This window comes from Typopeltis vanoorti, chromosome 22 (genome assembly GCF_054136105.1).
Source record: "Typopeltis vanoorti isolate ZY-2024b chromosome 22, IOZ_Tvanoo_1.0, whole genome shotgun sequence".
NCBI lineage: Eukaryota > Metazoa > Arthropoda > Arachnida > Uropygi > Thelyphonidae > Typopeltis > Typopeltis vanoorti.
Genome location: NC_143570.1, coordinates 13,402,739 through 13,430,080, shown reverse-complemented (window position 1 = coordinate 13,430,080; position 27,342 = coordinate 13,402,739). Strand labels below are relative to the sequence as shown.

The following is a 27,342-nucleotide window of genomic DNA, read 5'->3' as shown; positions in this document are numbered from 1 at the left end:
CTAGTACTATTGGCTCAGATTAAATAATCTGAAAATACACTCTACAGATGCATTAGAGGTTACACTTTGCTTTGAGTATTTCAAGCCTCCAAAAACAGCAGTGGTGTCTTACACTGAACAGCAACAAGTCTACTTTCCAAAAATCTTCACAAACATCCTTATCACAATCAGATTTGAATTGACAAGGTATTGATTAAAGAGCAGATGCTGTTCACTTTGCCTTTAGGTTAGCAACTTGTTGGTGTCCTCATTATGGCACGTTTAATTTTCTTGACCAAAAAGCTCTGGAATGACTTTTAATGGGATTATATTGATCAAGTGCATATAATAAACAACTATGTTATACCAACTAGTTTCACCAACTAAGGCTGTTGGCATCTTCAAGGTACATAAGTGATGTAAGGCACTAAAAAGTAAAAAACTGTTACAAACTATAATCAACCGATTCCAATTATATTAAACAAAGAACAGAGCGTGCATGATATCACTTGTTGTTATTTAGGAACATTCTATAGTTAGTTAAGAAGGCCACAACAGTTGCCCGCTGTATACAGAACCTTAACAGGAACCAAGTACTAATCTTGCCCATGATCTGGAAGACCCTTATTAGATCCCTCAACTCGCCAGAACTGAATTATAGTGCCAACTATAGAACGTTCCTAAATAACAACAAGTGATATCATGCACGCTCTATTCATGTATTGTATGCACTCTGTTCTTTGTTTAATATAATTGGAATCGGTTGATTATAGTTTGTAACAGTTTTTTACTTTTTAGTGCCTTACATCAGTTATGTACCCTGAAGATGCCAACAGCCTTAATTGGTGAAACTAGTTGTTTATTATATGCACTTGATCAATATAATCCCATTAAAAGTCATTCCAGTTTATCTTTCTCTTAATTCTGAACTATCATCAGTATATAACATAACGGCTTCATAAAAACTGTGGTACACCACATTTCATCCTTCTCCATACAACGTTAAACTCTTATACACAGTTCACCAGCACGTGACAGTGATTCTATATCTAAGCTATTATTAAATTATCCTTTAGCTTCAGTTCATTTGTCATGTAAAATTTGAGAGCCTGTGTAGCTCAGTGGATGTGGCGTTTGCACACCACAGCGCTTGACCGCACGAAGGAAGACTTTGTTTCGAATCTAGTCGACGACTAGAGGAAATTTTTAGGCCTGGTTGGCCAAGTTGTTAGCATATCCGCTCCCCAGCGAAAAGACTGCAGGTTCAAATCCCACTGCAGGCTTGGATGTTTGTGATTGTTTGCAGAAATACTAGTAGTGGTGGTGGGCAGTAGATGGTGTGGGTGTGGTTGGAATGAACTGTAGAGTAGGTGCCCTCCCTTAATGAGTCTTTGGATTCTCTGGAGGTGTCATATAATAATAAAACTATCAAACATCTTTTCAGAATAAATAAAAAATTGGATTGAAATAAATAATCCAAATGGTTATCTTAACCACATTATCTTTAGTTATAAGGAACCATTCTTTGTTTTGTTCATTAGAAGTAAATGTTTTTTTTGTATAAAATCACAAACTAAGATATGAAATAGAAACCACGCTTTTATTTTGATTGGTTTTGTGAAATACTTTGTTTTGCTTCATCAGGAAATAACATGAATAAATTATCCTTGTTTATTCTAAACTAGAATGCAAGTAATAACAGTGAACATTTAAACAGTGGAAATTTTCTGTTATGCTGTCTGCTGGTTTGTTGGTTCTGTGCATTACTGGTAGATACAAATATGTCTTGATGGATTAAGAAAGACTAGACTTGATGTAAAATCATCCTTGTTTTTTGTTACACTGTAGAGGCTGCTGCTTATTCTTTGAATGTTCTTGAGTAAAAATGGTAATCAATATGGAGCATTTCAGTTTGTTGCCATTTTACTTGTTTTTCTGCTTCCAAGCCTGATTTTTTTCATTCTCAATGTCCTTGAAGTGTTTTGATCAGTTTATCTCAACATATAAACTGACAGTCTGTCCTATGTAGTGTAGACCACAATAGTAACTGATCTTGTAGACACCTGATTTTTTTTGAGTGGTGTATGTTGGAGGTTTCAGGTGTTAAGAGCTTTTGTTGATTGGGTAGAAGGAGACTTAAGTTTTGTTGGTGAAACAACCTTTGAAATAGAAAGTGATGCTTTCTATTTTATCTGTGATTGATTTTATATATATATATATATATATATATATATATATATATATATATATAAATAAATGAAGAATCACTGCTCTTTTGTATTCTTGGATGTATTTTGAGATTGAAATAGTTTTTGATGAATGTTCTGTTGTAGTCATTTTTGGATGGACAGAGTTAAGATACTGTAGCTCTTATTTTCTTTTATCTATGTTGGTGGAAATTCTGTAGGCTCTGTCGTGTAAGGAACAAAAGATACTCCAACTTTTTTTACTATCTAAATATCTAGCAAACCTACTGAAACCATACATCAGGCAGACATTCTCTTATGTAAAAAAAAAACACCATACACTTCATATAAAATATTAGACATCGCATTGACTCCTACTTGATATAATTGTAAAACCTGGACATAGTAAATCTTTTCACCAAGGATAAAACCATACAATTACTTCAAGATATCTTCTCACCAGACACAGTGAACTTCTTTAAACACTATCAATAGTACTTATTTAAAGATTTTTTTTGAACAGGAAGGACTCTCAATGGCTCTCCTCTTGAACCAATCCATGAATAGGCCTGACCTATTCATGGATTGGTTTGAAAAAATTAGCCCTCCAACATCAAAGAACACAATCAAAAATTAGGCAAAGTTATGTTGATGATATTTTTATACTCTACCCATACTGTTACAAGATTTCATCACCTTCCTGAATAACATTCATCCTTGGATTAAATTCACAGTTGAGTTAGAAATATGTCTTTATTGTTTTTGGATACCCTAGTTGAAATATCAGAACAAAACACACTCGGCTTCTCAGTCTACAGGAAACCAACTAACAGGACATTACTTATATGCAACTTCTAGTCACCACCCAGCTAATTTCTCCTTCCTCACTTCACCTACCATTTTCCTGGCTTACACCTCACTGTCTACTGAATACCCTCCTTATACCTTCTATATATCCATACTTTTTGCTTAAGTTCATGATTTGTTTTACACCTATTTATCCTTACTTAAGGAATACGATTATATAGCAGACTGTTTCTAAATGTGACTATGATGTGAATTACATAAATAAAATAAAATAAAATCTATTATCTTAATATGCAAATATTTGATTTCATCTTGATTCTTCTTACTTACTATACAAATATTAAAAATTCAATACTAGTGTAAATTTATATATTTATATATATATAAATTTATATTTTTTTATATATATTAATACTATAAATAATATCAGTTGTATTTGCTAATCTCATTAGCAGTTCACAAGTGGTTATTTCTTGTAAAATTGAAACAGTTATTTAATGTATGACCTATATAAGATTCTATGTTACAAAATGTTTGTTTTAAAATACAACCCAGAAATATTTTTCAGAAAAAGTGCTTTTTAAAGACAAAAATTATACAAAATAAAATAATTGGTGTAATTGATATAAATGTAGAAAGTGATGCTTGCCATCCAGAACATTCTGCACAACTGTGCAGAGTAACTTGGTTATACATTAAATTAAAGATTCCAAGAAATTATATCTTGTTTAACCCTTTATCTAAGTGTAAGCAAACAAAGTGTGCACATGAAGTATCTTCACAGTTTCTTTCTCAAACTTTGGTTACTTATATTTGGATGAAGGATTTAATAAAAATATCATTTCCTGGCATATTTAATGTATAACCAAGTGGAAAAACTTACACCACCAGCTGTAATCCAGAGTGTTTTTATAATGAGGTGTTACACTTAACTCCTTAGTATAAACTCCTTTTAACTACAGTCATCCCTCAACTTACATCCTTTCGAAGATACGTCCGTGATCCCATAAGGGAACAAACATTTTTGACTATATATAGAGGACTTGAACCAAAAGTGCATACCCCTTAGCACTGTGACTATAACCACTAAGGCACCTAGTCTCTTCAACATGTTGAAGGAGAAAGCAGAACCCCCATTATGACTACAAATTCAATGGTTCTTCCGGTTGGTTCATGAGATTCAAGCAGAGTTTTGGTTTTGCGCTGCATAATGTGAAAATGTATGGGAATCTGCAAGTGCTAAGATGGCTGCCAAGGAGTTTGTGGAAAAATTGGATAAAATTATTACAGAGGAAAATTATTTGCCACAGCAATTATTTAACATGGATGAGACATCCTTGTTTCGGAAAAAAATGCCCGAGCGGACATTCATCCACAAAAAGCTGAAATCTATACCTAGTTTCAAAGCTCTTAATGCCTGTATTAAGATTCTGTTACGGGTAATGTGGCTGGATATAAACTGAAACCATTTGTGATATGACACAGTGAGAATCCACGAATCTTCAAAAACATTAGGAAGCATACTCCCATTTCATTAACTGGTAATTAATTTACGGAATTAACAACGCATATAAAGTAAATTAATTAAAGATAACTTTAATGAATCACTTCTATATTTCGACAATGTCACATTGTCATCTTCAGGAACATAAAGATATGGTATGTGCACTACAGGAACTAACAAAGCAAATGAGGAAGAAATTAAGACACTAATTTTGTTCCTAAAGTCCTAATGGTGCCCTCTTGCGGGCTAATTTGGTAGTCTTGGCCGTTGGGCTGAAGTTCTCATAATGAAAGTCTCCCAAATTTGGGGAAGTTTCATGCACCCAAATTTGTTGAGGTTAGGAACGTTTTTTAGAGCTGCTGAAGATTCTTTGAATAATCTTTCGTATTTAAACTTGCTGCGATGGATTATTTTTGTCTTCTTCCAACGAATTTTATGGTGGGTATCTAAGGCATGGTCTGCCAGCCCAGAGCGGCTGTACTGGTGAAACCGGATGTAGTCTTGGTGTTCTGAAATCCTGATATTTGTTGTTCTGCCTGTTTGGCCAAAGTAGGACAATTTGCAGCTGCAAGGGACCTGGTATACACCAGGTAGGTCTAGGGGAAGTGGTTGGTCTTTGGTAGAGCGGATAAGGGATGCCAACTTTTTATATGGTCTGTAACAGGAAGTAAGGTCATATTTCTTGAGGATATTAGTTATTTTTTCAGAGGTGCCCTGGATGTAGGGGATAGTGATAGACTTGGTGTAGTCTTTATTGTTGAGGGGGGGGGGGGGTTGTGGTTTTCAGGTTTTAGTATTTTTTGGATTTTTTTGGGGTTATAGCCATTGGCTAAGAAAGTGTTGAGGATGTGGTTTAGTTCCATAGTCAGGGCCTTGTCATCTGAGCAGATTAATTTTGCCCTGTTATATAGTGTTTTTATCACCCCATATTGTTGTGAGGGGGGGGGGGGGATTGCTGGTGAATGTATCTGCCAGTGTGGGTGGGTTTTCTGTAAACAGAGAAAACCAAAGATCCATCAAGCTGGCGGGTGATTAAAGTGTCTAGGAAGGGGAGGATGTTGTTTTCCTCTTTTTCTAAGGTGAACTGGACTCTGGGATGTTGGTTGTTTAAGTGTGTTAGGAAGGAGTGGAGTGAGTCTGAGCCATGTGGCCAAATAGCAAACACATCATCCACATAACGAAGCCAAATAGTGAGTTTTTGTGGGGCGGAGTTTAAGGCTTTTTCTTCAAATGTCTCCATAAAGAAATTTCTAAGGGTGGGGAAAGTGGTGAACCCATGGCTGTCCCCTCTATCTGTTTGTAGAACTTTCCTTGCCAAACGAAATAGCCTGAGTTCATTGTGAACTGAACTCAACCGGACCTTACTTCCTGTTACAGACCATATAAAAAGTTGGCATCCCTTATCCGCTCTACCAAAGACCAACCACTTCCCCTAGACCTACCTGGTGTATACCAGGTCCCTTGCAGCTGCAAATTGTCCTACTTTGGCCAAACAGGCAGAACAACAAATATCAGGATTTCAGAACACCAAGACTACATCCGGTTTCACCAGTACAGCCGCTCTGGGCTGGCAGACCATGCCTTAGATACCCACCATAAAATTCGTTGGAAGAAGACAAAAATAATCCATCGCAGCAAGTTTAAATACGAAAGATTATTCAAAGAATCTTCAGCAGCTCTAAAAAACGTTCCTAACCTCAACAAATTTGGGTGCATGAAACTGCCCCAAATTTGGGAGACTTTCATTATGAGAACTTCAGCCCAACGGCCAAGACTACCAAATTAGCCCGCAAGAGGGCACCATTAGGACTTTAGGAACAAAATTAGTGTCTTAATTTCTTCCTCATTTGCTTTGTTAGTTCCTGTAGTGCACATACCATATCTTTATGTTCCTGAAGATGACAATGTGACATTGTCGAAATATAGAAGTGATTCATTAAAGTTATCTTTAATTAATTTACTTTATATGCGTTGTTAATTCCGTAAATTAATTACCAGTTATGTCTAACCAACGTATAAGTCTTACCACTAGAATCATGATCATCCACGGAGATGCAATCGCACGAAAGGCCCGTCAATACGGCAAATTGAGGTTAAAGATATCGAGGCAAATAAATCGCCTGACGTTCCTAAAACGCTGTCGGGATAACAAAGTGATCCCCAACTGTGTCAAATTGAAGCACCATTTCACTTCCGAGAAAGCTCTACGCATTTATAACCGCACTAGCTTCGCCCTGTTAAGAGAACAAATTACCGCGACACGCGTTCTCCTTGCCGACGAAAACAAAAACGTACGGGCGCTAGAGGAAGAGCTTTCTAACACACTCGGCCTTGATCTATGGTCGATACTCCATGACATATCATGCACATCGGCAAGAAAGGAATTCGAAAAAATACGTAGTCGGCACGTAAAAAAATACGAAAACCTGACCAAGACTTCTGTACCCCAGCCACCACTTAACACAGTAGTCAACCTCTCGTCGGCAGTTTTAAAGCCTGAAGCACTCACCGCACTTTCACGTGGTCACAATTTCGCCCTAGCTCCAAAAAGGATTCCTGCTGAAGAAATCATGATTCAAATAGAGCGTGGAATTCGCAACCTGCCTATCCATATCGCCAACAACGTGAGACTGGATGTAGTCGGTGTTCTCACTAAAGCCAAACCTCCAAAATCCAACTTATCCAAAAACGAATACACAGCCCTACAAGAATTAAAAAACAACAAAAAAATAGTAATCACCAAAGCTGATAAGGGAAGCGCCACTGTGGTACTCAATCAAAAAGACTACAAAGGTAAGCTAAATTCCTTAATACGAGACCTTACTACTTACCTCCCCATTGAATATAATCCGACCACCTCTCAGATTAGAACTATCCACAGACTCCTTAAGAAAGTCACTTCTTGGCCTGTGGAAGTCACCAACAAGCTTAAACCTTATAACTCTAGACCCCCCCGATTATATGGACTCCCAAAAATACATAAACAAAATGTGCCATTACGTCCCATAGTGGATGGCATTGATTCCCCCACATATAAATTAGCCAAACATTTAGCCAAAACGCTCACACACTACACTGGCAACACACCATCACACATAAAAAACTCGGCCCACTTTAAAGCCAGTATAGAAAACCTCACACTCCAACACACTGACATAATGGTCAGTTTTGACGTCTCCTCCCTGTTCACTAATGTCCCACTCAAAGAAACCCTTGAGCTCATCCAAGCCAAGTTTCCTCCCGATATCTCAGCCCTATTTCAGTTCACAATGAACTCAGGCTATTTCGTTTGGCAAGGAAAGTTCTACAAACAGATAGAGGGGACAGCCATGGGTTCACCACTTTCCCCACCCTTGGCCAATTTCTTTATGGAGACATTTGAAGAAAAAGCCTTAAACTCCGCCCCACAAAAACCCACTATTTGGCTTCGTTATGTGGATGATGTGTTTGCTATTTGGCCACATGGCTCAGACTCACTCCACTCCTTCCTAACACACTTAAACAACCAACATCCCAGAGTCCAGTTCACCTTAGAAAAAGAGGAAAACAACACCCTCCCCTTCCTAGACACTTTAATCACCCGCCAGCTTGATGGATCTTTGGTTTTCTCTGTTTACAGAAAACCCACCCACACTGGCAGATACATTCACCAGCAATCCCACCACCCCCCCTCACAACAATATGGGGTGATAAAAACACTATATAACAGGGCAAAATTAATCTGCTCAGATGACAAGGCCCTGACTATGGAACTAAACCACATCCTCAACACTTTCTTAGCCAATGGCTATAACCCCAAAAAAATCCAAAAAATACTAAAACCTGAAAACCACAACCCCCTCCCCCCCTCAACAATAAAGACTACACCAAGTCTATCACTATCCCCTACATCCAGGGCACCTCTGAAAAAATAACTAATATCCTCAAGAAATATGACCTTACTTCCTGTTACAGACCATATAAAAAGTTGGCATCCCTTATCCGCTCTACCAAAGACCAACCACTTCCCCTAGACCTACCTGGTGTATACCAGGTCCCTTGCAGCTGCAAATTGTCCTACTTTGGCCAAACAGGCAGAACAACAAATATCAGGATTTCAGAACACCAAGACTACATCCGGTTTCACCAGTACAGCCGCTCTGGGCTGGCAGACCATGCCTTAGATACCCACCATAAAATTCGTTGGAAGAAGACAAAAATAATCCATCGCAGCAAGTTTAAATACGAAAGATTATTCAAAGAATCTTCAGCAGCTCTAAAAAACGTTCCTAACCTCAACAAATTTGGGTGCATGAAACTGCCCCAAATTTGGGAGACTTTCATTATGAGAACTTCAGCCCAACGGCCAAGACTACCAAATTAGCCCGCAAGAGGGCACCATTAGGACTTTAGGAACAAAATTAGTGTCTTAATTTCTTCCTCATTTGCTTTGTTAGTTCCTGTAGTGCACATACCATATCTTTATGTTCCTGAAGATGACAATGTGACATTGTCGAAATATAGAAGTGATTCATTAAAGTTATCTTTAATTAATTTACTTTATATGCGTTGTTAATTCCGTAAATTAATTACCAGTTATGTCTAACCAACGTATAAGTCTTACCACTAGAATCCCATTTCATTATCGGAGCAATAAGAAGTCGTGAATGACTCAAAATTGTTTGAGGATGCCTTAATCAAGAGTTATGCGAGTGAAATAACTATTGTGTGAAAGAAAATGTAGAATTTAAAATGTTATTAATTCTAGATAACACTCCTGGTCATCCATCTTGTAAGTCTTATAGCGGTGATCTTCACCAAGTTCATTGATCAAACCGATGGATCAGGGAGTTCTTGCAGTGTTTAAGGCTTATTATCTACAGACAACTTTTTCACAAGCCATTTCTGCCACTGAAAGAAATGACCAGACGTGCATGCAATTCTGGAAAACATTCAATATTTATCATGCTATTAAAAATATTGCTGTGGCTTGGGATGAAAGTGACCTCTCAATGTATGAGTGGGCATATGGAAAAAGACATAAAGGTTTGTGCATGATTTTGGAAGTTTGTAATAGTGGGCCTAAATCTCAAAGTGAATGATAACATAATTCAACTCAGAAAGTTCCCTGAAGAGTTGAGCAACGATGAATTGATCGAACTGGAGGAACAAGTTGCAGAAGAGGAAAAACGAGAAAAGGAAGAGGGAAAAGAAAATCAAGGAGAGGTAGTTAAACAATTCACAGTGAATTTTTTCTTGTTTTTGTTCTTGCAGAAATGTTCTCTGCAGTTAGCGATGTTCTCAAAATGGTTGAAGACATGGACCCCAATGTTGAATGCTACTTATTAGTAGAAATGAAAGTACATGACGCGTTTGCTTGCTATGAACAAATTTATGATGAAAAGAAGAGGAATAAGCAGAGCACATTGGAATAGTGGCAGTAACACACAGTACAGTTTTATAATAAGGTTTAAAAATTAACGTGACAGTGTACTTATTTCGGTTAAGTCCCTAACCCCAACTCTGTTGATTTAATGTATCGACTTGCGTCTGATTCAACTTACGTCCTGCTGGATGGAACGGAACCCGGACATAAGTCGAGGAATGACTGTACTTATGTATGGAAGATATATGACTTCAGCATGACTTCAATCTTGGTATATCTTCTGGGTGTGGCTCCCACTGATGTTTTAATGTTCGTCTTTGGGTTTGCTTGCTTTGTTTAAGTCCCTAACCCCAACTCTGTTGATTTAATGTATCGACTTGCGTCTGATTCGACTTACGTCCTGCTGGATGGAACGGAACCTGGACATAAGTCGAGGAATGACTGTACTTATGTATGGAAGATATGTGACTTCAATCTTGGTATCTCTTCTGGGTGTGGCTCCCACTGATGTTTTAATGTTCATCTTTGGGTTTGCTTGCTTCCTGGGGAGTAGAGAGGCTCTACTTGGTGGCGGTTTTTGTCCTGTTACTAAGGGGAACCACAGCTGAGTTTCTCCACTCCTGGAGCGTTTCGGTTCAGGAGTAATGAGTTTGGCAGTGATCTTTTACAATCACTCAATGAGATTCTGAGTGATCTTGTAGATCAGAGTTTTTGGAGAGATATCCTCACACTTTAACATAGCTCAATAAAGATTGAAACTGATCTGGGTAGTGGCCCTTCCCATAATGCATAGTATTATACACACCCAAAAGATGTGTGCTTTGAATTAGGGATACTAAGACAATTAATGCGGTCATTAATCTCAATATGAGGATTGTTTGAAAAGTTTAGTAAAAAAAATAAGTTGAACACATTTTTTTTGGAAAAAAATCAACTTTATTTCTCAACGTAGTCTCCATCGAGGTCTACACATTTGGTCCAGCAAGTTCCAATTTTTTCATTCCCATCTAAAAAATAGAATTTGTCAAATTGTGCAAAATACTCATTGACAACCTTGATGACATCCTCATTTGAAGAAAATTTTTTCCCACCGAGTCAAATTTTAAGTTTGGGAACAAGAAGTCACGCAGGGCCAAATCTGGAGAATACGGTTGATGTGGAACCAAATTTAACCTCTTACCAGTGCAATTTTGCCATTGTGATGACAAATGGCAAAATTTGATGAAAGAGAACTGTTTTGTGCACCAATCTTGGCCATTTTTTCTTCAGTTCTTTTAAACGGTCCAACGGTGGTGCATAATAGACTCCTGTTATTTATTGTCTTGCCCTTTTCCAAATAGTCTATCATGATAATTCCTTGGGAATACCAAAAAATAAAAAGCAAAGACCGTTTTGTCAGCTGGGAAGATGATGGCCAGCTGACAAAATGGTCTTTGCTTTTTTCGGTGCTCTTTCACCGGGCATTGTCCACTGTTTTGACTGCTGCTTGGACTCGGGTGTGTAGTGGTGGATCCAAGTTTTGTCTACAGTCACAAATCGACACACAAAAAATCCTGCGAGTTGCGATTAAACATCACAAACACTGTGTTGAAATGTCTTTTTGCATGCATTTTTGATTTACAGTTAACAATCCCTGCGACCATCGCACACACAGCTTTTTCATGTGCAATTTTTTATGCAGGGTGTATATCCTGCATAAAAAATTGCACATGAAAAAGCTGAGGTCACTACAAAGGAAAAATCATTTCCTTTGTAGTGACCTCAGTCAAGCATCCAGAGCGTGCTTCATCTTTGGACTTACAATCACGTTTAAACTCATTTATCGAAAACTATCATCTTTAATGCTGGTGCAGAGTCTCCCATGACATGCATCTAACTCAACTTTGATCTGTGCAGCCGTCCACTTCTTCAAATTAAAGTGTTTTATCACTGCATGAAACTCGTTTTTTTTTTTTTTTTTCATTTTTATGAAAAATGCAAACAGTCATTTTAAATGTTTGCCAAATGAGAACTATGCATTGCACATGGCTAAAATTTTGCCAGGATCATGAAAAAGATACGTTCCAACACTGATATGAATGAACAAATTGTGTCACCGTCTATTGGAAATTTACCAAACTTTTCAAACCCTCTTATACAACTAACCTAGTCATGAAGATACTTGTGTGCTTAATTTGGATAAAGGATTAAACAAGAATATAATTTCTTGGCGTTTTTAATTTTAACTCAGTTAGTGATTGAGCATTTATATTTGGATTTTATTAATACATGCTGCTGTTCAGGTATCACCACAAAAATTAATATGGATAGTGATCAAATTCCTGATGTGTACCCTCCAGGGGTGTGCAGGATATTATGCCAGCATGAAAAGTCTACATCATTACTTACTTCCTAGCGACAATTTTCCTTCAAATTTATATATTATCTGTAAAGACTCGTATATTTTATATTTTTTGTCGTCTGTTGCATTCTTAACTGCATCAATCCAACCAGATTTTCCTGTTCCTCCTCTGGGTCTTTTTTCTCACAATCCTGAAAAAAAAAATTTTTTTTTTTTTTCAGGATTGTGAGAAATTGGCTAATCCTTCCTCTCCCATTTAGTAACCATACCAGCTGATGTTAGCTCTGCTTACACACTCCGGAATGCTAACAATATCAAGTTCATTAAACTTGCCAGAAAGTTGTATTCAAAAGGCTTGTTTTTTCCTCTACTATAATTGGATCATTTTAATTTTCAGAATTTGGCAAAACAGTTCATGACAATCCTCTGATTGTTGGAATTTAAATTTCAAAATCATTTTGTTCTCATGAATAAGATTGAAATTATTTTTCCCATGTTTGGGAGCCACATAAAAAATTAGACCAATTATAATGGCCAAAAATAGAAAATAACATTTAAGTTTATATAATATAGGCCTAAGTACAGTACATGCTAAAAACAGCCCTAGGTTTTTCATTTATTGTGGTAATGAACAATATCAGCATACAAGAATACTATATAAAACACTTGAAATGTTTTCACAAAATGTACAAGCACTTATTAGATTTTTGCCCATCTATTCATCCATTCATATACTAGTTTTTCTGGAACTCTGAATGAAATTTATTGAAATTTGATATTTGGCATCTTGAATCCAAATTTTGTCAAGTTATTCTAATTCACACAGTGTGCCTATTAAGTAATGAGACAAATACTAAATAATCTTTCTTCTTTCAAGGCATACTTCATCTTTGGGAAGAGAAAAAAGTCTGCAGAAACTAAATCTGACAAATAGGGGGATGTTTTATTACACAGACTTCAAAGCCAGAAACTGCTTCACAAGTAATAATGCATGTGCATTACTTGTGAAGCAGTTTCTTTGTTTTCTCTTGTCATGCAAGAGAAAACAATTGTTGTTGTGGAACAGTTGTTTTCTAACATGTCACATGCTGATGTATACACATTACATTACTTTTAAATAATACTGACCATTCACTGTGGTGCCCTCAGGAACAAATTTGCAGTGAATAATTCCAGCAGCGTTGAAAAAAAAAACAATTACCATTGTCTTGACACTTGATTTTTGCAACCTGATTTTCTTCTGCCAAGGAGAAGACGTTCCATATCATTCCGTGTTCTCTCATTTCATTTCCATATCAAACTGAAAACACCAACTTTCATCACCGGTGACAATTCTTTGCAACACATCACGATCTTGATCAACTGTATGGTTGAAATATTGACTGCATGTAACCTAGTGCTCTCTCTCTGTTCATGTGTCAACATGTGTAGCACAAACCTCGAACAAATCTTTCTAAGATTAATCTTGCCATTTTCTTACAATGCTAGGCTATTCAGCAAGTAGCATAGTGGTTATTCATGAGTAACAATTTTCCTAGCTTCCACCATATTTTCATTTGTCCATGAGAAACTGCTGTCCACTGCATGGTTCATCCTGCAGGGACTCCCTTCCCTCTGTAAACACTGAAAACTAGCAGAACATCTGTGCATGAGCGTAAACGTGTTTTTAGGTTTTGGTACACTTCTGTAGCAATTTTTACTAAGTTACAGTAAAATTTTATCACAACTTTTTGCTCCGTGATGCAACTTCTCCATGCTCTACTCACACATTCTTACTTCTGCTATGTCACCTGACTGAAAAGTTGCACCTGCAATTACAACACTAGCGGTCAAAACTATAAATACATTTGTTACTATTATTATAATTATGGCTATTTTGCTTGCTTCAGTTTAGGAGTGCCCCTGTTTAAATGTCATTGGCTATTTACTCACGGATTCTTAGGGCATTGTAGATGTAAATTTACCAAAAAGTATATGTAGCATAAGGAAGAGAAATTTACACATACCTTTTTCTGGGTGTTGCGGCTGTTCTTCTTTATGTGATGTCCGAAAACTACTGAGTGTGTTGGGGGGTAGGCAATTTGGGAGAATTAAATTAGAAAAACCCGGGTTTTTTTTCCAGTAATATATATATATTATATTACTATATTATATAGGTGGGGGAAAGGTGAAAGGGTTGATTTTTTATATAGGGAAGGGGAAAGGGGGTTGACGGGGTGCAGTCCGTTTCGACTATTCTCGGTCATCATCTGAACACATTGGGAAAGTGGATGCTATGTCAGGTCGGGTAGGTGCTTCTGTTTTTGAAGTGTTTGTGTTATCGCCTATTGGTCGGGGTTGTGACCTCAATTTTTATGTTGTGAAGCTTCCAAACCTCGGAGATTATGTAGGGCCTGTGTACGTTGATAGAATTCGCGTCACATTTTATGGTTCTTAGCATTGTTTCATTGTCTTGTCTGTCTACTACTATGATGGCCTTGTCGATCTGCGGGGTATGTTGGGAGTTTTCCCAGAAATAATATACACATTTGTTACTTTTATTCAAAGGTCTTTCATGTAAAAAAAAAAAAAAAAAAAAAAAAATCTCATTACTTAATAGGCACACTGCATATGTCGGACTATTTGTTCAAGTCCAAGCTATTGTCCATCCAAGATCAGTTGAGTATCCTAATTATTGGTTTCAAGCAATATAATGCAGACAGCTTGCCATTCCTCTTCTGCATCTCTCTAAGGGTCTGTCGATATGTGTTCGTGGGGCTGGTTTGCCTGCTTGCAGTATTAAAGGTTTCTGGAAGAGAAAATCTTTTCTACCTTTGCATGAGACCAGCTAACTTACCTTCAGTTGCAAAGCCCTGATAAAGGTTCTTAGCATCCTGGATGGGATTTTGAACCCAGGTCTTTTCAACCAAAGAGCTTTGTCTATACTGAATAAGATACAGAACATTTGTAGGGGTAAAATGTTTAGAATATGTAAATCAAAAACAGTTGTATTGTAAACAATTATGTTGAATTGGATTTTAACGGTATTGATGCGAACACAGATTGATAAGAAAATAACTATTTATTAACTTAATAATACCAGCTAATATTTCACTGGTATTATATTCAGCATCTTCAGAATACACAGTTTGTTACAACAGCAAGACAACCACAATCCGGTGGGACTAGTATAAGTAATTGCAGTGTGCAACACAAAACTAAAGTCCTAGTTAGGTGCCATCTAAGTTTAAAAAAAAAAAAAAAAAAAAAAAAAAAAAAAAAAAAAAAAAAAAACACAGTAGCTCAAAGTTTTGAGGGGGGGGGGGAATAATAATTTGGTCTTAAAATGACTGTCTCCCAAATCTTTGGTAGATTTATACAGCCATACTTGTTGAGGTTTGGAGTATGTTTTAAGGCTTCTGTTGATTCCAAGAACAACCTCTCTGACTTGTAGAAGCTTCTGTGTAGCACTTTTTTTTTTTTTTTTTTTTTTCAATTGATCCTGTGTGCAAGGGTATCCAAAGCGTGGTCTGCCAGACCTGACTTGCCATAGCAAAAGTGCCGGATATATTTTTTGTGTTCACTGAGGCAGATGTCCACAGTTCTTTCTGTCTGTTCATAGTAAGCTCGATGACATGAACAGGGCACTTCATGGATGTGATAAAGGAGTGAATCTGTCCTTAGGTGAATGGGTGAGAGTTGCCAATTTTCACAAAAGGTTTAAATACGGTCCTTTTGGCCATAATAAGGCAGTTTGCAACTGTAAGGGACCTGGTAAGTTTAGGGCAGGGCTGTCCAAAGCACTGCCTTGTGGACTGCATGAGGGTTTTAATTTTCGTGAGCGAAAAAATGAAATAATTTTAATTCTATCACTAATCGATAATTTCGATGTTGGTAATTTTATTTGGTGTTTTTACATCACTATATACCCACGTTTTTCAAATATTAGGTGTGTCAAAGAAACGTTTTTACACTGTTTTGTTCCAACGCGCATGCTCCGGGTGCTTATGGGGAATGTAAGCATGCGATTAGTGTTGTTCATTTGTTCAACTATCGAGGTTGTGGCGCTGCTGTTCACCAAATTACTAGATACGCATTATATGGCCCTCGGATAATTTTTTTTTTCTAATGCGGACCTTGGATTACCTAAGGTTGGATAGCCCTGGTCTAGGGAATGTGGTTGATCTTTGAAGCAGATAAAGGATTCCAATTATTTGGTCTGTAAGTGGTTGTAGGGTTGTATTTCCTTAGGATTTTCGTTAATTTTTTAGATATGCCCCAGATATATAGAATGGTGATAGATTTTCAATAGTTAATATACTTCTAACAGAACTGATTAATTTTGCCCTGTTATAGGGATTTTATAATCCCATATTGTTGGGAGGGGTGATATGAGTTTTCTGTAAATGGAGTACCAGGGATCCATCAGGTTGGCGTGTAATCAGAGTGTCTAGGAATGGGAGGCTGTTTTCCTTTTCTAAGATAAACTTGATCCTGGGGTATTGATTGTTTAGGTGTGTCAAGAAAATGTTGAGTATCAAGGTCATGTGGCCAGATGGAGAACACATCATTTACATTGCATAGCCAAAATGTGTAAAGGCTTTGTCTTCAAAAATCTCCATGAAGTTGTTCCAGGGTGGAGAAAGTGGACAGTACATTGCTGTCTCCTCTGTTTGTAGAATTTTCCTTCATAAATAGCCTGAGTTCATGGGGAACTGAAACAGTGCTGAGATATTAGAAGAAAATATGGCTTGGATTAGGTCTAAGCTATCTTTCAGTGAGACACTAGTGAATAGAGAGGAGACATCAGAATTCACCATTATGTCAATGTGTTAGAGCATGAAATTTTCTATACTGGTTTTAAAATGAGCTGAGTTTTTTGTGTGTGAAGGTGTGGTTCCAATATATTGTGTAAGCACTTTGGCTAAATGTTTTGCTAGTTTGTATGTGGGTGAATCAGTGCCATCCACAATGGGACGTAATGGCACATTTTGTTTATGGATTTTTGACAGCTCATGTATCTGGGGAGGGCAGGGGTCTGGAATTATACGGTTTTAATTTATGATTTCCATAGGCTTCTTGACCTGCGGAAGTGACCTTTTTAAGAAAACTACAGAGTTCTGATCTGTGTATTTATTGGATCATAGTCTATAGGAAGGTTGGTAGATCGATTTCAAAGTAAGGAGGCAAGACCTGTGTAAATCTTTTTGTTTTAAACTGCATTGGCATTTCCCTTATCCACTTTGGTAATTACTGTTCTGATTTTGTTTTAAATTTCTTGCATAGCTTCATTATCTTTTCTTGAAAAATTACTTTTTTTGGTAGAATACCTGTCTAATCTTGGTTTTAAACCAAAAAGATTACACAGTTAAGCTTGCCTTCTTACTCAGAGATCACTCCACCTATTTTCTTAGAGACTACGTAGATCAGAACACACTATAGGCTCCTTAAAAAGGTCACCTCTTGGCCTGTGGAAGTCACAAACTAAAAACCTATATACAGGAATACCTCGATTATCGCAGTTATTGTTGCCACGAAAAATACCGCGATAATTGGGATAAATAATGCGTGTAAAATGGGTGATCAATGCCAAGGATTTTTCTAATCTATTAATTAAATTTTATATATCAAGTAAAAAAGAAATGTGTTAAACGTGTTTAGTAAAAAATGAAGGTTCATTAAGAAAAACAAGATTATTCTGTAATCTTTATTTATATATAAGAAGTACATACAGTACATACAATTATTCTTTCTTGGATAAAAATTGGTGTAGAGTTGTCTGGTTGAATTTTTTCTTTCTTTTTTCTTTGTATAAAACTCAGTAGCAACGGATAGAATTTTCAATTTCCTGACGAACTTTCAGTGATCGCTCGAGATTAGGATCGCCGTTCAAGATTTTTTCTTTAAAATTTTCAGCAATTCTAAACATTTCGTCATTTCTTTGAGGGTAAATTCCTTTGGTGCCAAGTCAATTTGTTCGTCATTATCATCGTAAGCACGTTCTCTCTCGAGGTTAATTAGGTCTTAATCATCCAGCTCCTTATCATGTGACTGAAGCGGGTCCTGAACATCATTTTTTTCAATTTCTTTTAATCCTAGAGTTTGCAGCATGGTCTAAAATATGGTGAACAGTTGATTCATTTAGACCGTACTCTCTTGCAATTTTGGCTTTGGGTATGCCTGCTTCATACTTATTTATCATATGCAACTTATCTTCTAAGCTGAACACTCTACGTTTCTTCTTGATAGCTGTAGACTTGAAATCATCCTTGTTTCTTTTAGCATTTATTGTGGGGGTAAATAACAAAAGAAATAAATATCCACATGTACTACTTCAGGCAAGGGCGGATAGTTACTGGTAAGTGGTGAGAAGGCGCCGTCGGATAAAAACGAAGCGCTACAAGAGAGCGATACCTGGAGAGTGGCGACTCGAACTGGTTGCATATGGAGTGGGCTACATCTCTCGGCCACAATAATTCTAATTTGGAGCGCAATAATTGGAATTTTGGTATCAAATTATAAACACCGCAATAATCGAGGTATTCCTGTAATTCCAGATCTCTCCTCCCAGATATATGGGCTACCAAAAATCCATAAACAAAATGTGTCATTGCATCCCATTGTGGATGGCATTGATTCACCCACATATAAATTAGCAAAACATTTAGCCAAAGTGCTTACACAGTATACTGGCGACACACTGGCACAATGGCCAGTTTTTTATTATTATTATTATTGACACCTCCAAGGAGTCTGAAGACTCATCGCAGGAGAACACCTACTGCACAACTCTCCATCTCCACCACTACACTGAACCTCTGCTACCAATCATCTACATCAACACCATCTACTGCTCACCACCACAACTAGTATTTTTTGTCTGTAAATTGTGCTTGTTGTGAATGGCTGATTTGTCTGTATGCAGGATGAAAAACCTGACTTTCTAGGAGAAAAAAAACCTTGCTACCTCTGTATGAAATTGGCTAACTCACCTTCAATTGAAAAAGTCCATATAAAGATTCCTCCCATCATGACGAGAATCTAACTTCGGCCTTTTCTATTCAAAGGGTGCAACGTACTGTCGTTCTTCCAATTGCGCTATGGAGACACAATTGGAAGAATGTTTTGATGTCTTCTCCTCTCTATTCATTAATGTCCCACTCAAAGACATCTTAGACTTCATCCCCCGATATCTCAGCATTGTTTCAGCTCCATGAAATTGAGCTGTTTCGTTTGGCAAGGAAAATTCTACAAACAGTGGAGACAGCCATGGGTTGTCCTCTTTAAACTCTGCCCCCCACATAAGTCTGGCTATACTATGTAGATGTGTATTCTCCATTTAGCCACATGGCCTTGATACTGAACATTTTCTTAACACGTCTAAACAATCAACACCCCAGGATCCAATTTATTATTATTATTACACGACACCTCCAGGGAGTCCAAGACTCATCGAGGGAGGACACCCACTCTACAACTCTTCATCTCCACCACTCACCATCATTATCTACACCAGTGCCATCTACTGCCCACCACCACTAGTATTTTTCACAGACAATCACAAACATTCATGGCAGAGTTTGAACCCACAGCCCTTTGGCTGGAGAGCAGATATGCTAACCACTCGCTCAACTAGGCCAACTCCGTTTACAGAAAACCCATACGTACCAGTAGATACATTCACCAAGTAACCCGCCCCCTTCCAACAATATGGGATTATAAAAACCCTATAAAAGAAAGTTTAATTAATCAGTTCTGATAGCAGTGCCCTAACTACTGAACTTCACCATATTCTCAACACTTTCTTAGCCGATGACTACAATCCCCCCCCCCAAATATTAAAACCCTGTAACCATATCTCCCCTTTCGGAGCATATTTTACACAAAATCTATCACCATTCCATATATCTGGGGCACATTTGAAAAATTAACCAAAATCCTAAGTAAATACTACCTTATAACCACTTACAGACGACAAAAAAATTACCATCCCTTATCTGCTCCACCAAAGGCCTACATCCCTTGCAGTTGCAAATGGTCCTACTATGACCAAATAGACAGGACAGCCAGTATCAGAATTTCTGAACAACGTGACTATATGAAGTCCTGAGTGACTGTAATGGTGGAACTGAACTACTGGTTCAACCATTACAGCCACTCAGGATTTGCTGACCATGCTTTTGACATTCATCACAGGATGATATGTTGGAAGAAGGCTGCTCTGTTACACTGCAGCAAATACAAATATGAGAGACTATTCCTCGAATCTGCCTCAACCCTGAGAAACTTTCCAAACCTCAACAAATTTGGGTTCATGGAACTGCGCCAAATTTGGGAAGTATTTGTCCTTAGATCTTCAGCCCAATGGCCAAGATCACTCAATTTAACCCACTAGGAGTGCTATTTAGAACTCTAGGCCTGAATTTGGTTGCCTTTCTTCAGCCTCATTTGCCCAATGTTATGCCTGCATGCATATATCATTATTTTTGATCCCAATGATGGCAATTTAATGTTTCTGAAATATAGGTAAGTATTAAAGTTAATATGATTAATATTTTAGGATACATTATTTCCTGAAAATTTAAGTTTTATATATATATATATATATATATATATATATATATATATATATCGCTTTAATATTCTGCAGTTAAGAATTTAATAAGAATCTTTTGAAATGAATGGTAAATTTGATATTGATAAGCTATATTAAAAACACAACAGGATATTTCATATCCTGTTGTTTTTAATATAGCTTATTTAATTAAATGTCAACTTTAAATATCAAATTTTATTTTGCTTCTAGTCAGAAATTTTTAATAATTGTAATAGTGATTTTTTTATTAACTAAACCTTTTCGATGCACATAGTTGAGGCTGTTCTCATTATGATAAGATTATAACATTCTGATAAGGTATAATAAATAACAATGAAGATAGCTTATTCCTTGTCAGAGACCTGATTTTAACTTGAAGGTTGGAAAGTAACAATCTTGAACAGGAAAGTGCCTGTCATGTGAATCTTGAACTAAGGACAAACCTCTGACTCCAGGTTCACATACTATCAGCCTTTGAGAGTAAGCTCATTTGCATCAAGATACATTTTTTAAAACTACCATAATGCCATCAGATGCTCTTCTAGCATTGTATAAAAGTCTTTATAATTAACTCCCTACTGGCCAATGTGGATGAAATACTGATACCAAATTGCACTTCTTATCCATGTTATTCAATGGGTTTTAGAGCTTCGTATCCAGATTTACCTCGGCGTCTATAGACATCGAGGCTGGTTGGGGGGTTAAGTTATAAAATTTAAATTGATATGATTATTAAGAGTGGGGTGTGAAAGTTGAACAACTTTTGCAATGAAGCTCTGAAAGTTGGAAATTTCTTTTGGCCTTGAAATATTTTGACATCTAAGTAATCTATTTTAAATGTCACAAATGATTTTTAAAATACTTCATTTTTAAATTCATTAATTGCAATTTTAATAGTGGGAAGTGTTAAGTAAATTTTCATACAACATTTTATTAAAATTTTAGATATGCATCTAATTTTGTATATTTGTGCAATATTATATATATTTCATGTTTCTTAGAAACGAAGGCGACAGATAGACAGATCAATGATTGGAAGTCCTACAAATTTTAGGCATACTGCCCATGTTGGTTCTGGAGATATGAATATTCATGTAAGTGTATTATTTTATATATAAACTGTTAAGTGAGGAAGATATTATCAACAGACCTCCATGGAGTGAAGAGACTCATCGTGGGAGGTCTCACTCTCACATGCACAGCTCATCATACCTTGACCTAAATGCTTTCACTATCCCTGCACTCACCACACTCAGGCAATGTATTCCAATCACCTACCACTATCCATGCAAAAAAAAAAAAAAAAAAAAACTATTCCTTGCCCCCTTACAGCTTTCAAGGATGGCCTGTTATTCTCTCCTTGTCTTTAGATATTTTATGAAAAATCTCATCCACATTAATCTGGTAATTACCTTGTACCAATTTATATGACTTCTCTGAATCCAGGGCATATACCCAATCATTTTGGTGGTTAAACAATTCTTAAATGGTGAAAATCTTCTCACCTGTGAAGAAGATATCTCTGTATCTGTTGTTTGTGTACCACCGAAGTGCCTTTTGATTTTATCACCCTCTGCCACATAAGTTGTGGTGTTAGGAAACGTCCAGTAGAACGATAATAGGCTCTCACCCCTGGGTCATCAGTACATGTGACATCATTCTCTGTGAAATGCCCATCTCTCACAACATTACTTTCTGTGTTCTCACAGGTTGACTGCCACAGAACATATCCTGTTCTGTGGCAGTCAACCTCTGAGACTGCCTGTTCTTTGATATCATATATGTCTTCTGTATCGTTATAATGGTTAGTCTGATACACAAACATCCTACTCATCCTGAGTGTCTTTAGTATGTTGAAAATAACATGTGGCTGCATTCCAACCTTGTGGAGTGCTGTTACGACTACATGGTTCTCCCACTGTGTTAACTCTCATGTGAATGTTGGCTGCACACATTGCCACTAACAGAACTGGGCTTGCGTAATTGGGCAGTGCGGGGGAATGTGTAGAAGTTAACAGTATTTATGGCAATATATTTTGTATATCTATACAAAATTCCCTAATTTTGTACTACTGATTATAATGCCAAAATTGCATTTTTCTTAAGGAGCATTATTCAAAATTGTGCAAAATGTAAAATCGTTTCAACTTCTTCAGCAAATTTTAGAACTTAAACAGTCAGGTTTCAAGTATTAAAATTTGCTGAAGGCATTGTCTTGGATATTATGAACTACTTCAAGGTTACTTTGTTTTAATAATATCACACATGAAATATTAGTCTGTAGATATTGAGTACTGCAGGTGTGATAACAGTTAGATCATCTGAATTTTTTTTTTCCTTCAAGTTTCCATTAAGCAAGATAGTTATTTCATGATAAGTAATGAAAATCATCTACTACCCTCTCAAGATTTTCATAAATGTTATGTAACAATGGGATTTGCTTCCTTAGTTTGCTGGATGCAAAGTATAGGCAATCAACTTTACTATCCAACAAGCAAATTTGATAACTTTTTTTAAGTAATCACCATATATACAGAATATCCTTGCTTTGATTTATGAAGTATATCATCTTCTTTATTTCCAGGAACTTTTCCTCAAGTTCCCACATACTTTGTTTTGTCAGGTCTATCACATTTAGTTTGGATTTTGATATTCAGTGTCAAAATTTTGAATTTCTGGCATATTTTGCTTTTGTAGTCATCACCTGGAGTTACTTCACCTTTTGGTTCCAGATGGCTGCTGACTCAAATGTTCTAAGTTGAAACACTGTGTTGAAGTTTGAAGACATGATTATAACTGAAATTTTTAAAAAATTTAGCGGCATGAAAATTAGTTTATTGAATGAGTTCATGTGCTGCAGTGCCATCTTTGGGATCAGACAGTTAATCTCCACCTTGGATTACGTAAAACATTCATATATTGCCATTATTATGGAAAGTCAGGTCTAGTAGATCACACTTAGAATATTGCCTCTACACAAGGTCAGGCAGATGAAAACAATAATACCACTAAGTTAAAATCTGAAAAGTTATTTTTCGTGTTCTCAGCAGCAGTGAAGCAATTCATTTTTGTGTAGCCACACTCTTCTGCAAGTTATACTACAACAGCAAGCTTCACATTAAGTTATTCAAAACTTGTAAAATCATTCTAAGATCACTTCCAACTAAACAGCCAAGTATCTGCATACTTGGCTGTTTAGTATGCAGATACTTGGCTATATAATACTCAAGTCTTAAGCACCCTTGGAGGGTGCTTAAGACTTGAGTTTTTACCTTTGCATTTTTTTTAAATTGTTCCTCTGTGTATACTAGTTTCTAATAGCTGTTTCTGATAAAGGCTTTATGCTCTGAAAATGCTGTTTGAATTCAGTGAAATAGTAGCAGAATTAGTAATTCTGACATTATCTGTACCTTAGATCTCCAACAAGAATTGGTTTCTTCTTGCCCAAAAAGAAGGTCTAACTATAGCTATACCTTCTTTTCCTTACTTTTTGCCTAAATAAATAACCTTATAATTTTTATTCATAGTATGGTGTAGCATACTCAAAAATGATTATGGTTCCAGAATAATTTATGTAAATCAGTACTTGATTCTGTTGTTTGTCCTGTGATGTTTGATTATTTTAAAACAATCAGTAAAGACACTCGCACTCATGCATAATTCATAATAACCATTTTTACAATTGCTGATATTTAACTCTGCCATCAAGGCACCATTATATACTACAGATTTTTAGACTTGTATGTGGATAGGGTGGCAACTGTATATATTTAAAAAAAAAAAAAAAAAAAAAAAAAAAAAAAAAAAAAAAAAACCCTGCAACATTCACAAATATGTATAACTTTTAGCGAGTGAAAATTTATTATTTAGAGACCAGTCAATCCCACTATTCAATTTACAACAAATTTTGTAATTGTAAAGAATGACAAATTTAGCAAAACAAGTGTTCTCTGCCAGGTTGGCAGGAAAATGACCCAGAGGAAGAAAGATATATGTGGATTGATACAGTACAATGTGCCTTAGACGATAGAAATTAGAAATATAAGATCTGATAATGTTGGGGTCTTGACAAGTAACAGACTGATTTGGAGGAAAATTGTAGATAAGAAGTTAGTAATGATGTAAATTTTTCATGTAGTACTATCATATCCTGTACACTCCTTTAGGGTACATGGCAAGAATTTGATGATGATGACAAATTCAGAAGCTGAGTTTGTGATTATTTAGATTGCTGACAAGCATGGCAAATAGTCAAACTCATCTGTTCTATTAGCAATTCGTATACACATTATTTGAAACTTGTTCTACTACTGTTTTGTATAGGTCATGAGTTTATAAATCATACTCTCAAAATTTAATGGGGTTTCCCAAAGCTTTAATTTAAATAAGGATGTAGTTCTTAATTGGGTGAAAGAACTCATTTGCGGAGTTGTGTATATACTCCCAACCAACAGGCTGCAGGTTTGAATCTCACAGTGGGCATAAATGTTTGTGATCTTTAGATGGGATATGAATTTCATTTCTTGATGTGTACCCTGCTTATTGGTGAGCTGAAGTAGCTTCAAAAAGTTCCATGTATGGTGTCTAGAGCAGGGTTTCTGGATATGTAAATAATCCATATTTGGAATTGTCAGTTACACAGATTCAAAATCTCCCTCCAACTCCACACAATGTTTACATCTATCTTACAGGTGTTCAAAAGCACAGTGGAGCTTCCCCTTTCAAGGCACACTCCATCTTTGGGTAGAGGAATGAATGTTTCATTACACAGACTTCAAAGCCAGAAACTGCTCACAGTGCACAGGTGTATTGTCATGCAACAGAAAACAATTGTTGTGAACAGTTCTTTCCTGCCACGTCACATGTGGGTATATAGACTTTGTATTACTCCTAAATAATATTGACTGTTCACTGTAGTGCCCTCAGGAACAAATTCACAGTGGATAATTCCAGCAGCATTAAAAAAAAAAAAGGCCATTATCTTGACACATGATTTTTGCAACCTGACTTTCTTCTGCTGGGGGAGAAGACGTTCTATGCCATTCCATGCTCTGGCATTTCATTTCTGGATATCAAACTGAAAACACCAACTTTCATCATCAGTGACAATTCTTTGCAATACATCGTGATTTTTATCAACTGTATGGATAAAATTTTGACAACATGTAACCTGGTGCGTTCTCTGTTTGTGTGTCAACATGTGCTGTACAGCAAGTAGCTTAGTGGTCATTTGCCTGTCATGGGCAACAATTTCTCTAGCTTTCACCTTTTCATTTGTCCATGCAGAAACTGGCTATCCACAGCATGGTTTATCCTCCATGGACTCCCTTCCATCTTTAAACATTGAAAACCAGCAGTAGACCTGTGCTCAGCTCAGACAGTCATTAGCATAAACTTTATTTAGGTCTTGCTACACTTGTGTAGCAGTTTTTCCTAATTTTCAGTAAAAATTTTATCACAGCTCTTTACTCCATAATGTAACTTTTGACATACTCTACTGCCACACGAAAGCTGCTGCATCATACAACTTGAAAGTTGCACCTGTGATTTCAACACTCTAGCCATCAAAACTATAAACATGTTTGTTTGCTTTGATTTTTTCCAGGATAGCCCTTTGAACAAATCTCATTACTTAATAGGCATACTGTGTATACATTGTTTATCTATTATCTGAAAAAGTTTCATACATCTTTTATGATCTCTTCAACTGTTTTTTTTCCCTAGATGTACAGTTGACCCTTGAAGAATGTGGATTTGAACTGTGCAGTTCCACTTATACATGGTTTTTTTTTTGAATAAATATATTAGAAATTTTTTTAGAGATTTCGACAATTTGAAAAAACTTGAAGATAAACCGCGTAGCTTAGAAATATCGAAAAAATTAAGAAAAAGTTAGGTATGTCATGAATGTATAAAATATATATAGATGCTAGTCTATTTTATCATTTATTACCATAAAATATACACAAATCTATTATAAAAAGTTAACATTTATCAAAACTTATGCACACAACCACTTACAGACCATGCATGGTGCCATTCCCAGCTGAGAGAAATGTAAACAAATGTAAAGATGTAGTATTAAATCATAACTGCATAAAATTAACTTGCTAATTAAATTAATTAGCATAAAATAAATTTTATGATTCATTCATTAGTGTACAGGCTAGACTACCGCGAAGCAATCATATCGATTGCACTAGGCTACCATAAAGCAATCATATTGCTGCTGCTCATTCAATGCATGGATTATTATATCTGTAAATAAATCTGAATTTTTTTTTTTTTTTTCACGTTAGCTTTTCATTTTTGATGTCTTAGTAATACATATGACATCTACAGTGTTTTGTATCATATAAGACAATATTGATGTAGGTAATGACAGACATGATTCATCTTGTAAACTTACGGTACCGATAAATACAGTACCATAAATGTATTTTCATTTCCTTATGATTTTCTTTAATAACATTTTCTTTTCTCTAGCTTACTTTATTGTAAGAATATATATAATAATATATACAGTACTATGTACTATATATACATACCATACAAAATATGTGTTAATTGACTGTATATTATCGT

General features: G+C 36.3%; 1 protein-coding gene across 2 annotated transcripts in view; it reads left to right on the top strand.

Annotated features, from left to right (window-relative positions):
- Spec2 (CDC42 small effector protein Spec2) overlaps positions 1-27,342 on the top strand; it is a 91,170-nt gene that overhangs the window by 27,912 nt on the left and 35,916 nt on the right. For both annotated transcript variants that reach the window (XM_090412050.1, XM_090412049.1), the window contains exon 3: positions 21,759-21,851. In XM_090412050.1, coding sequence (XP_090268176.1) covers positions 21,759-21,851 — 93 coding nt within the window. The remainder of the gene's footprint in view (positions 1-21,758; positions 21,852-27,342) is intronic.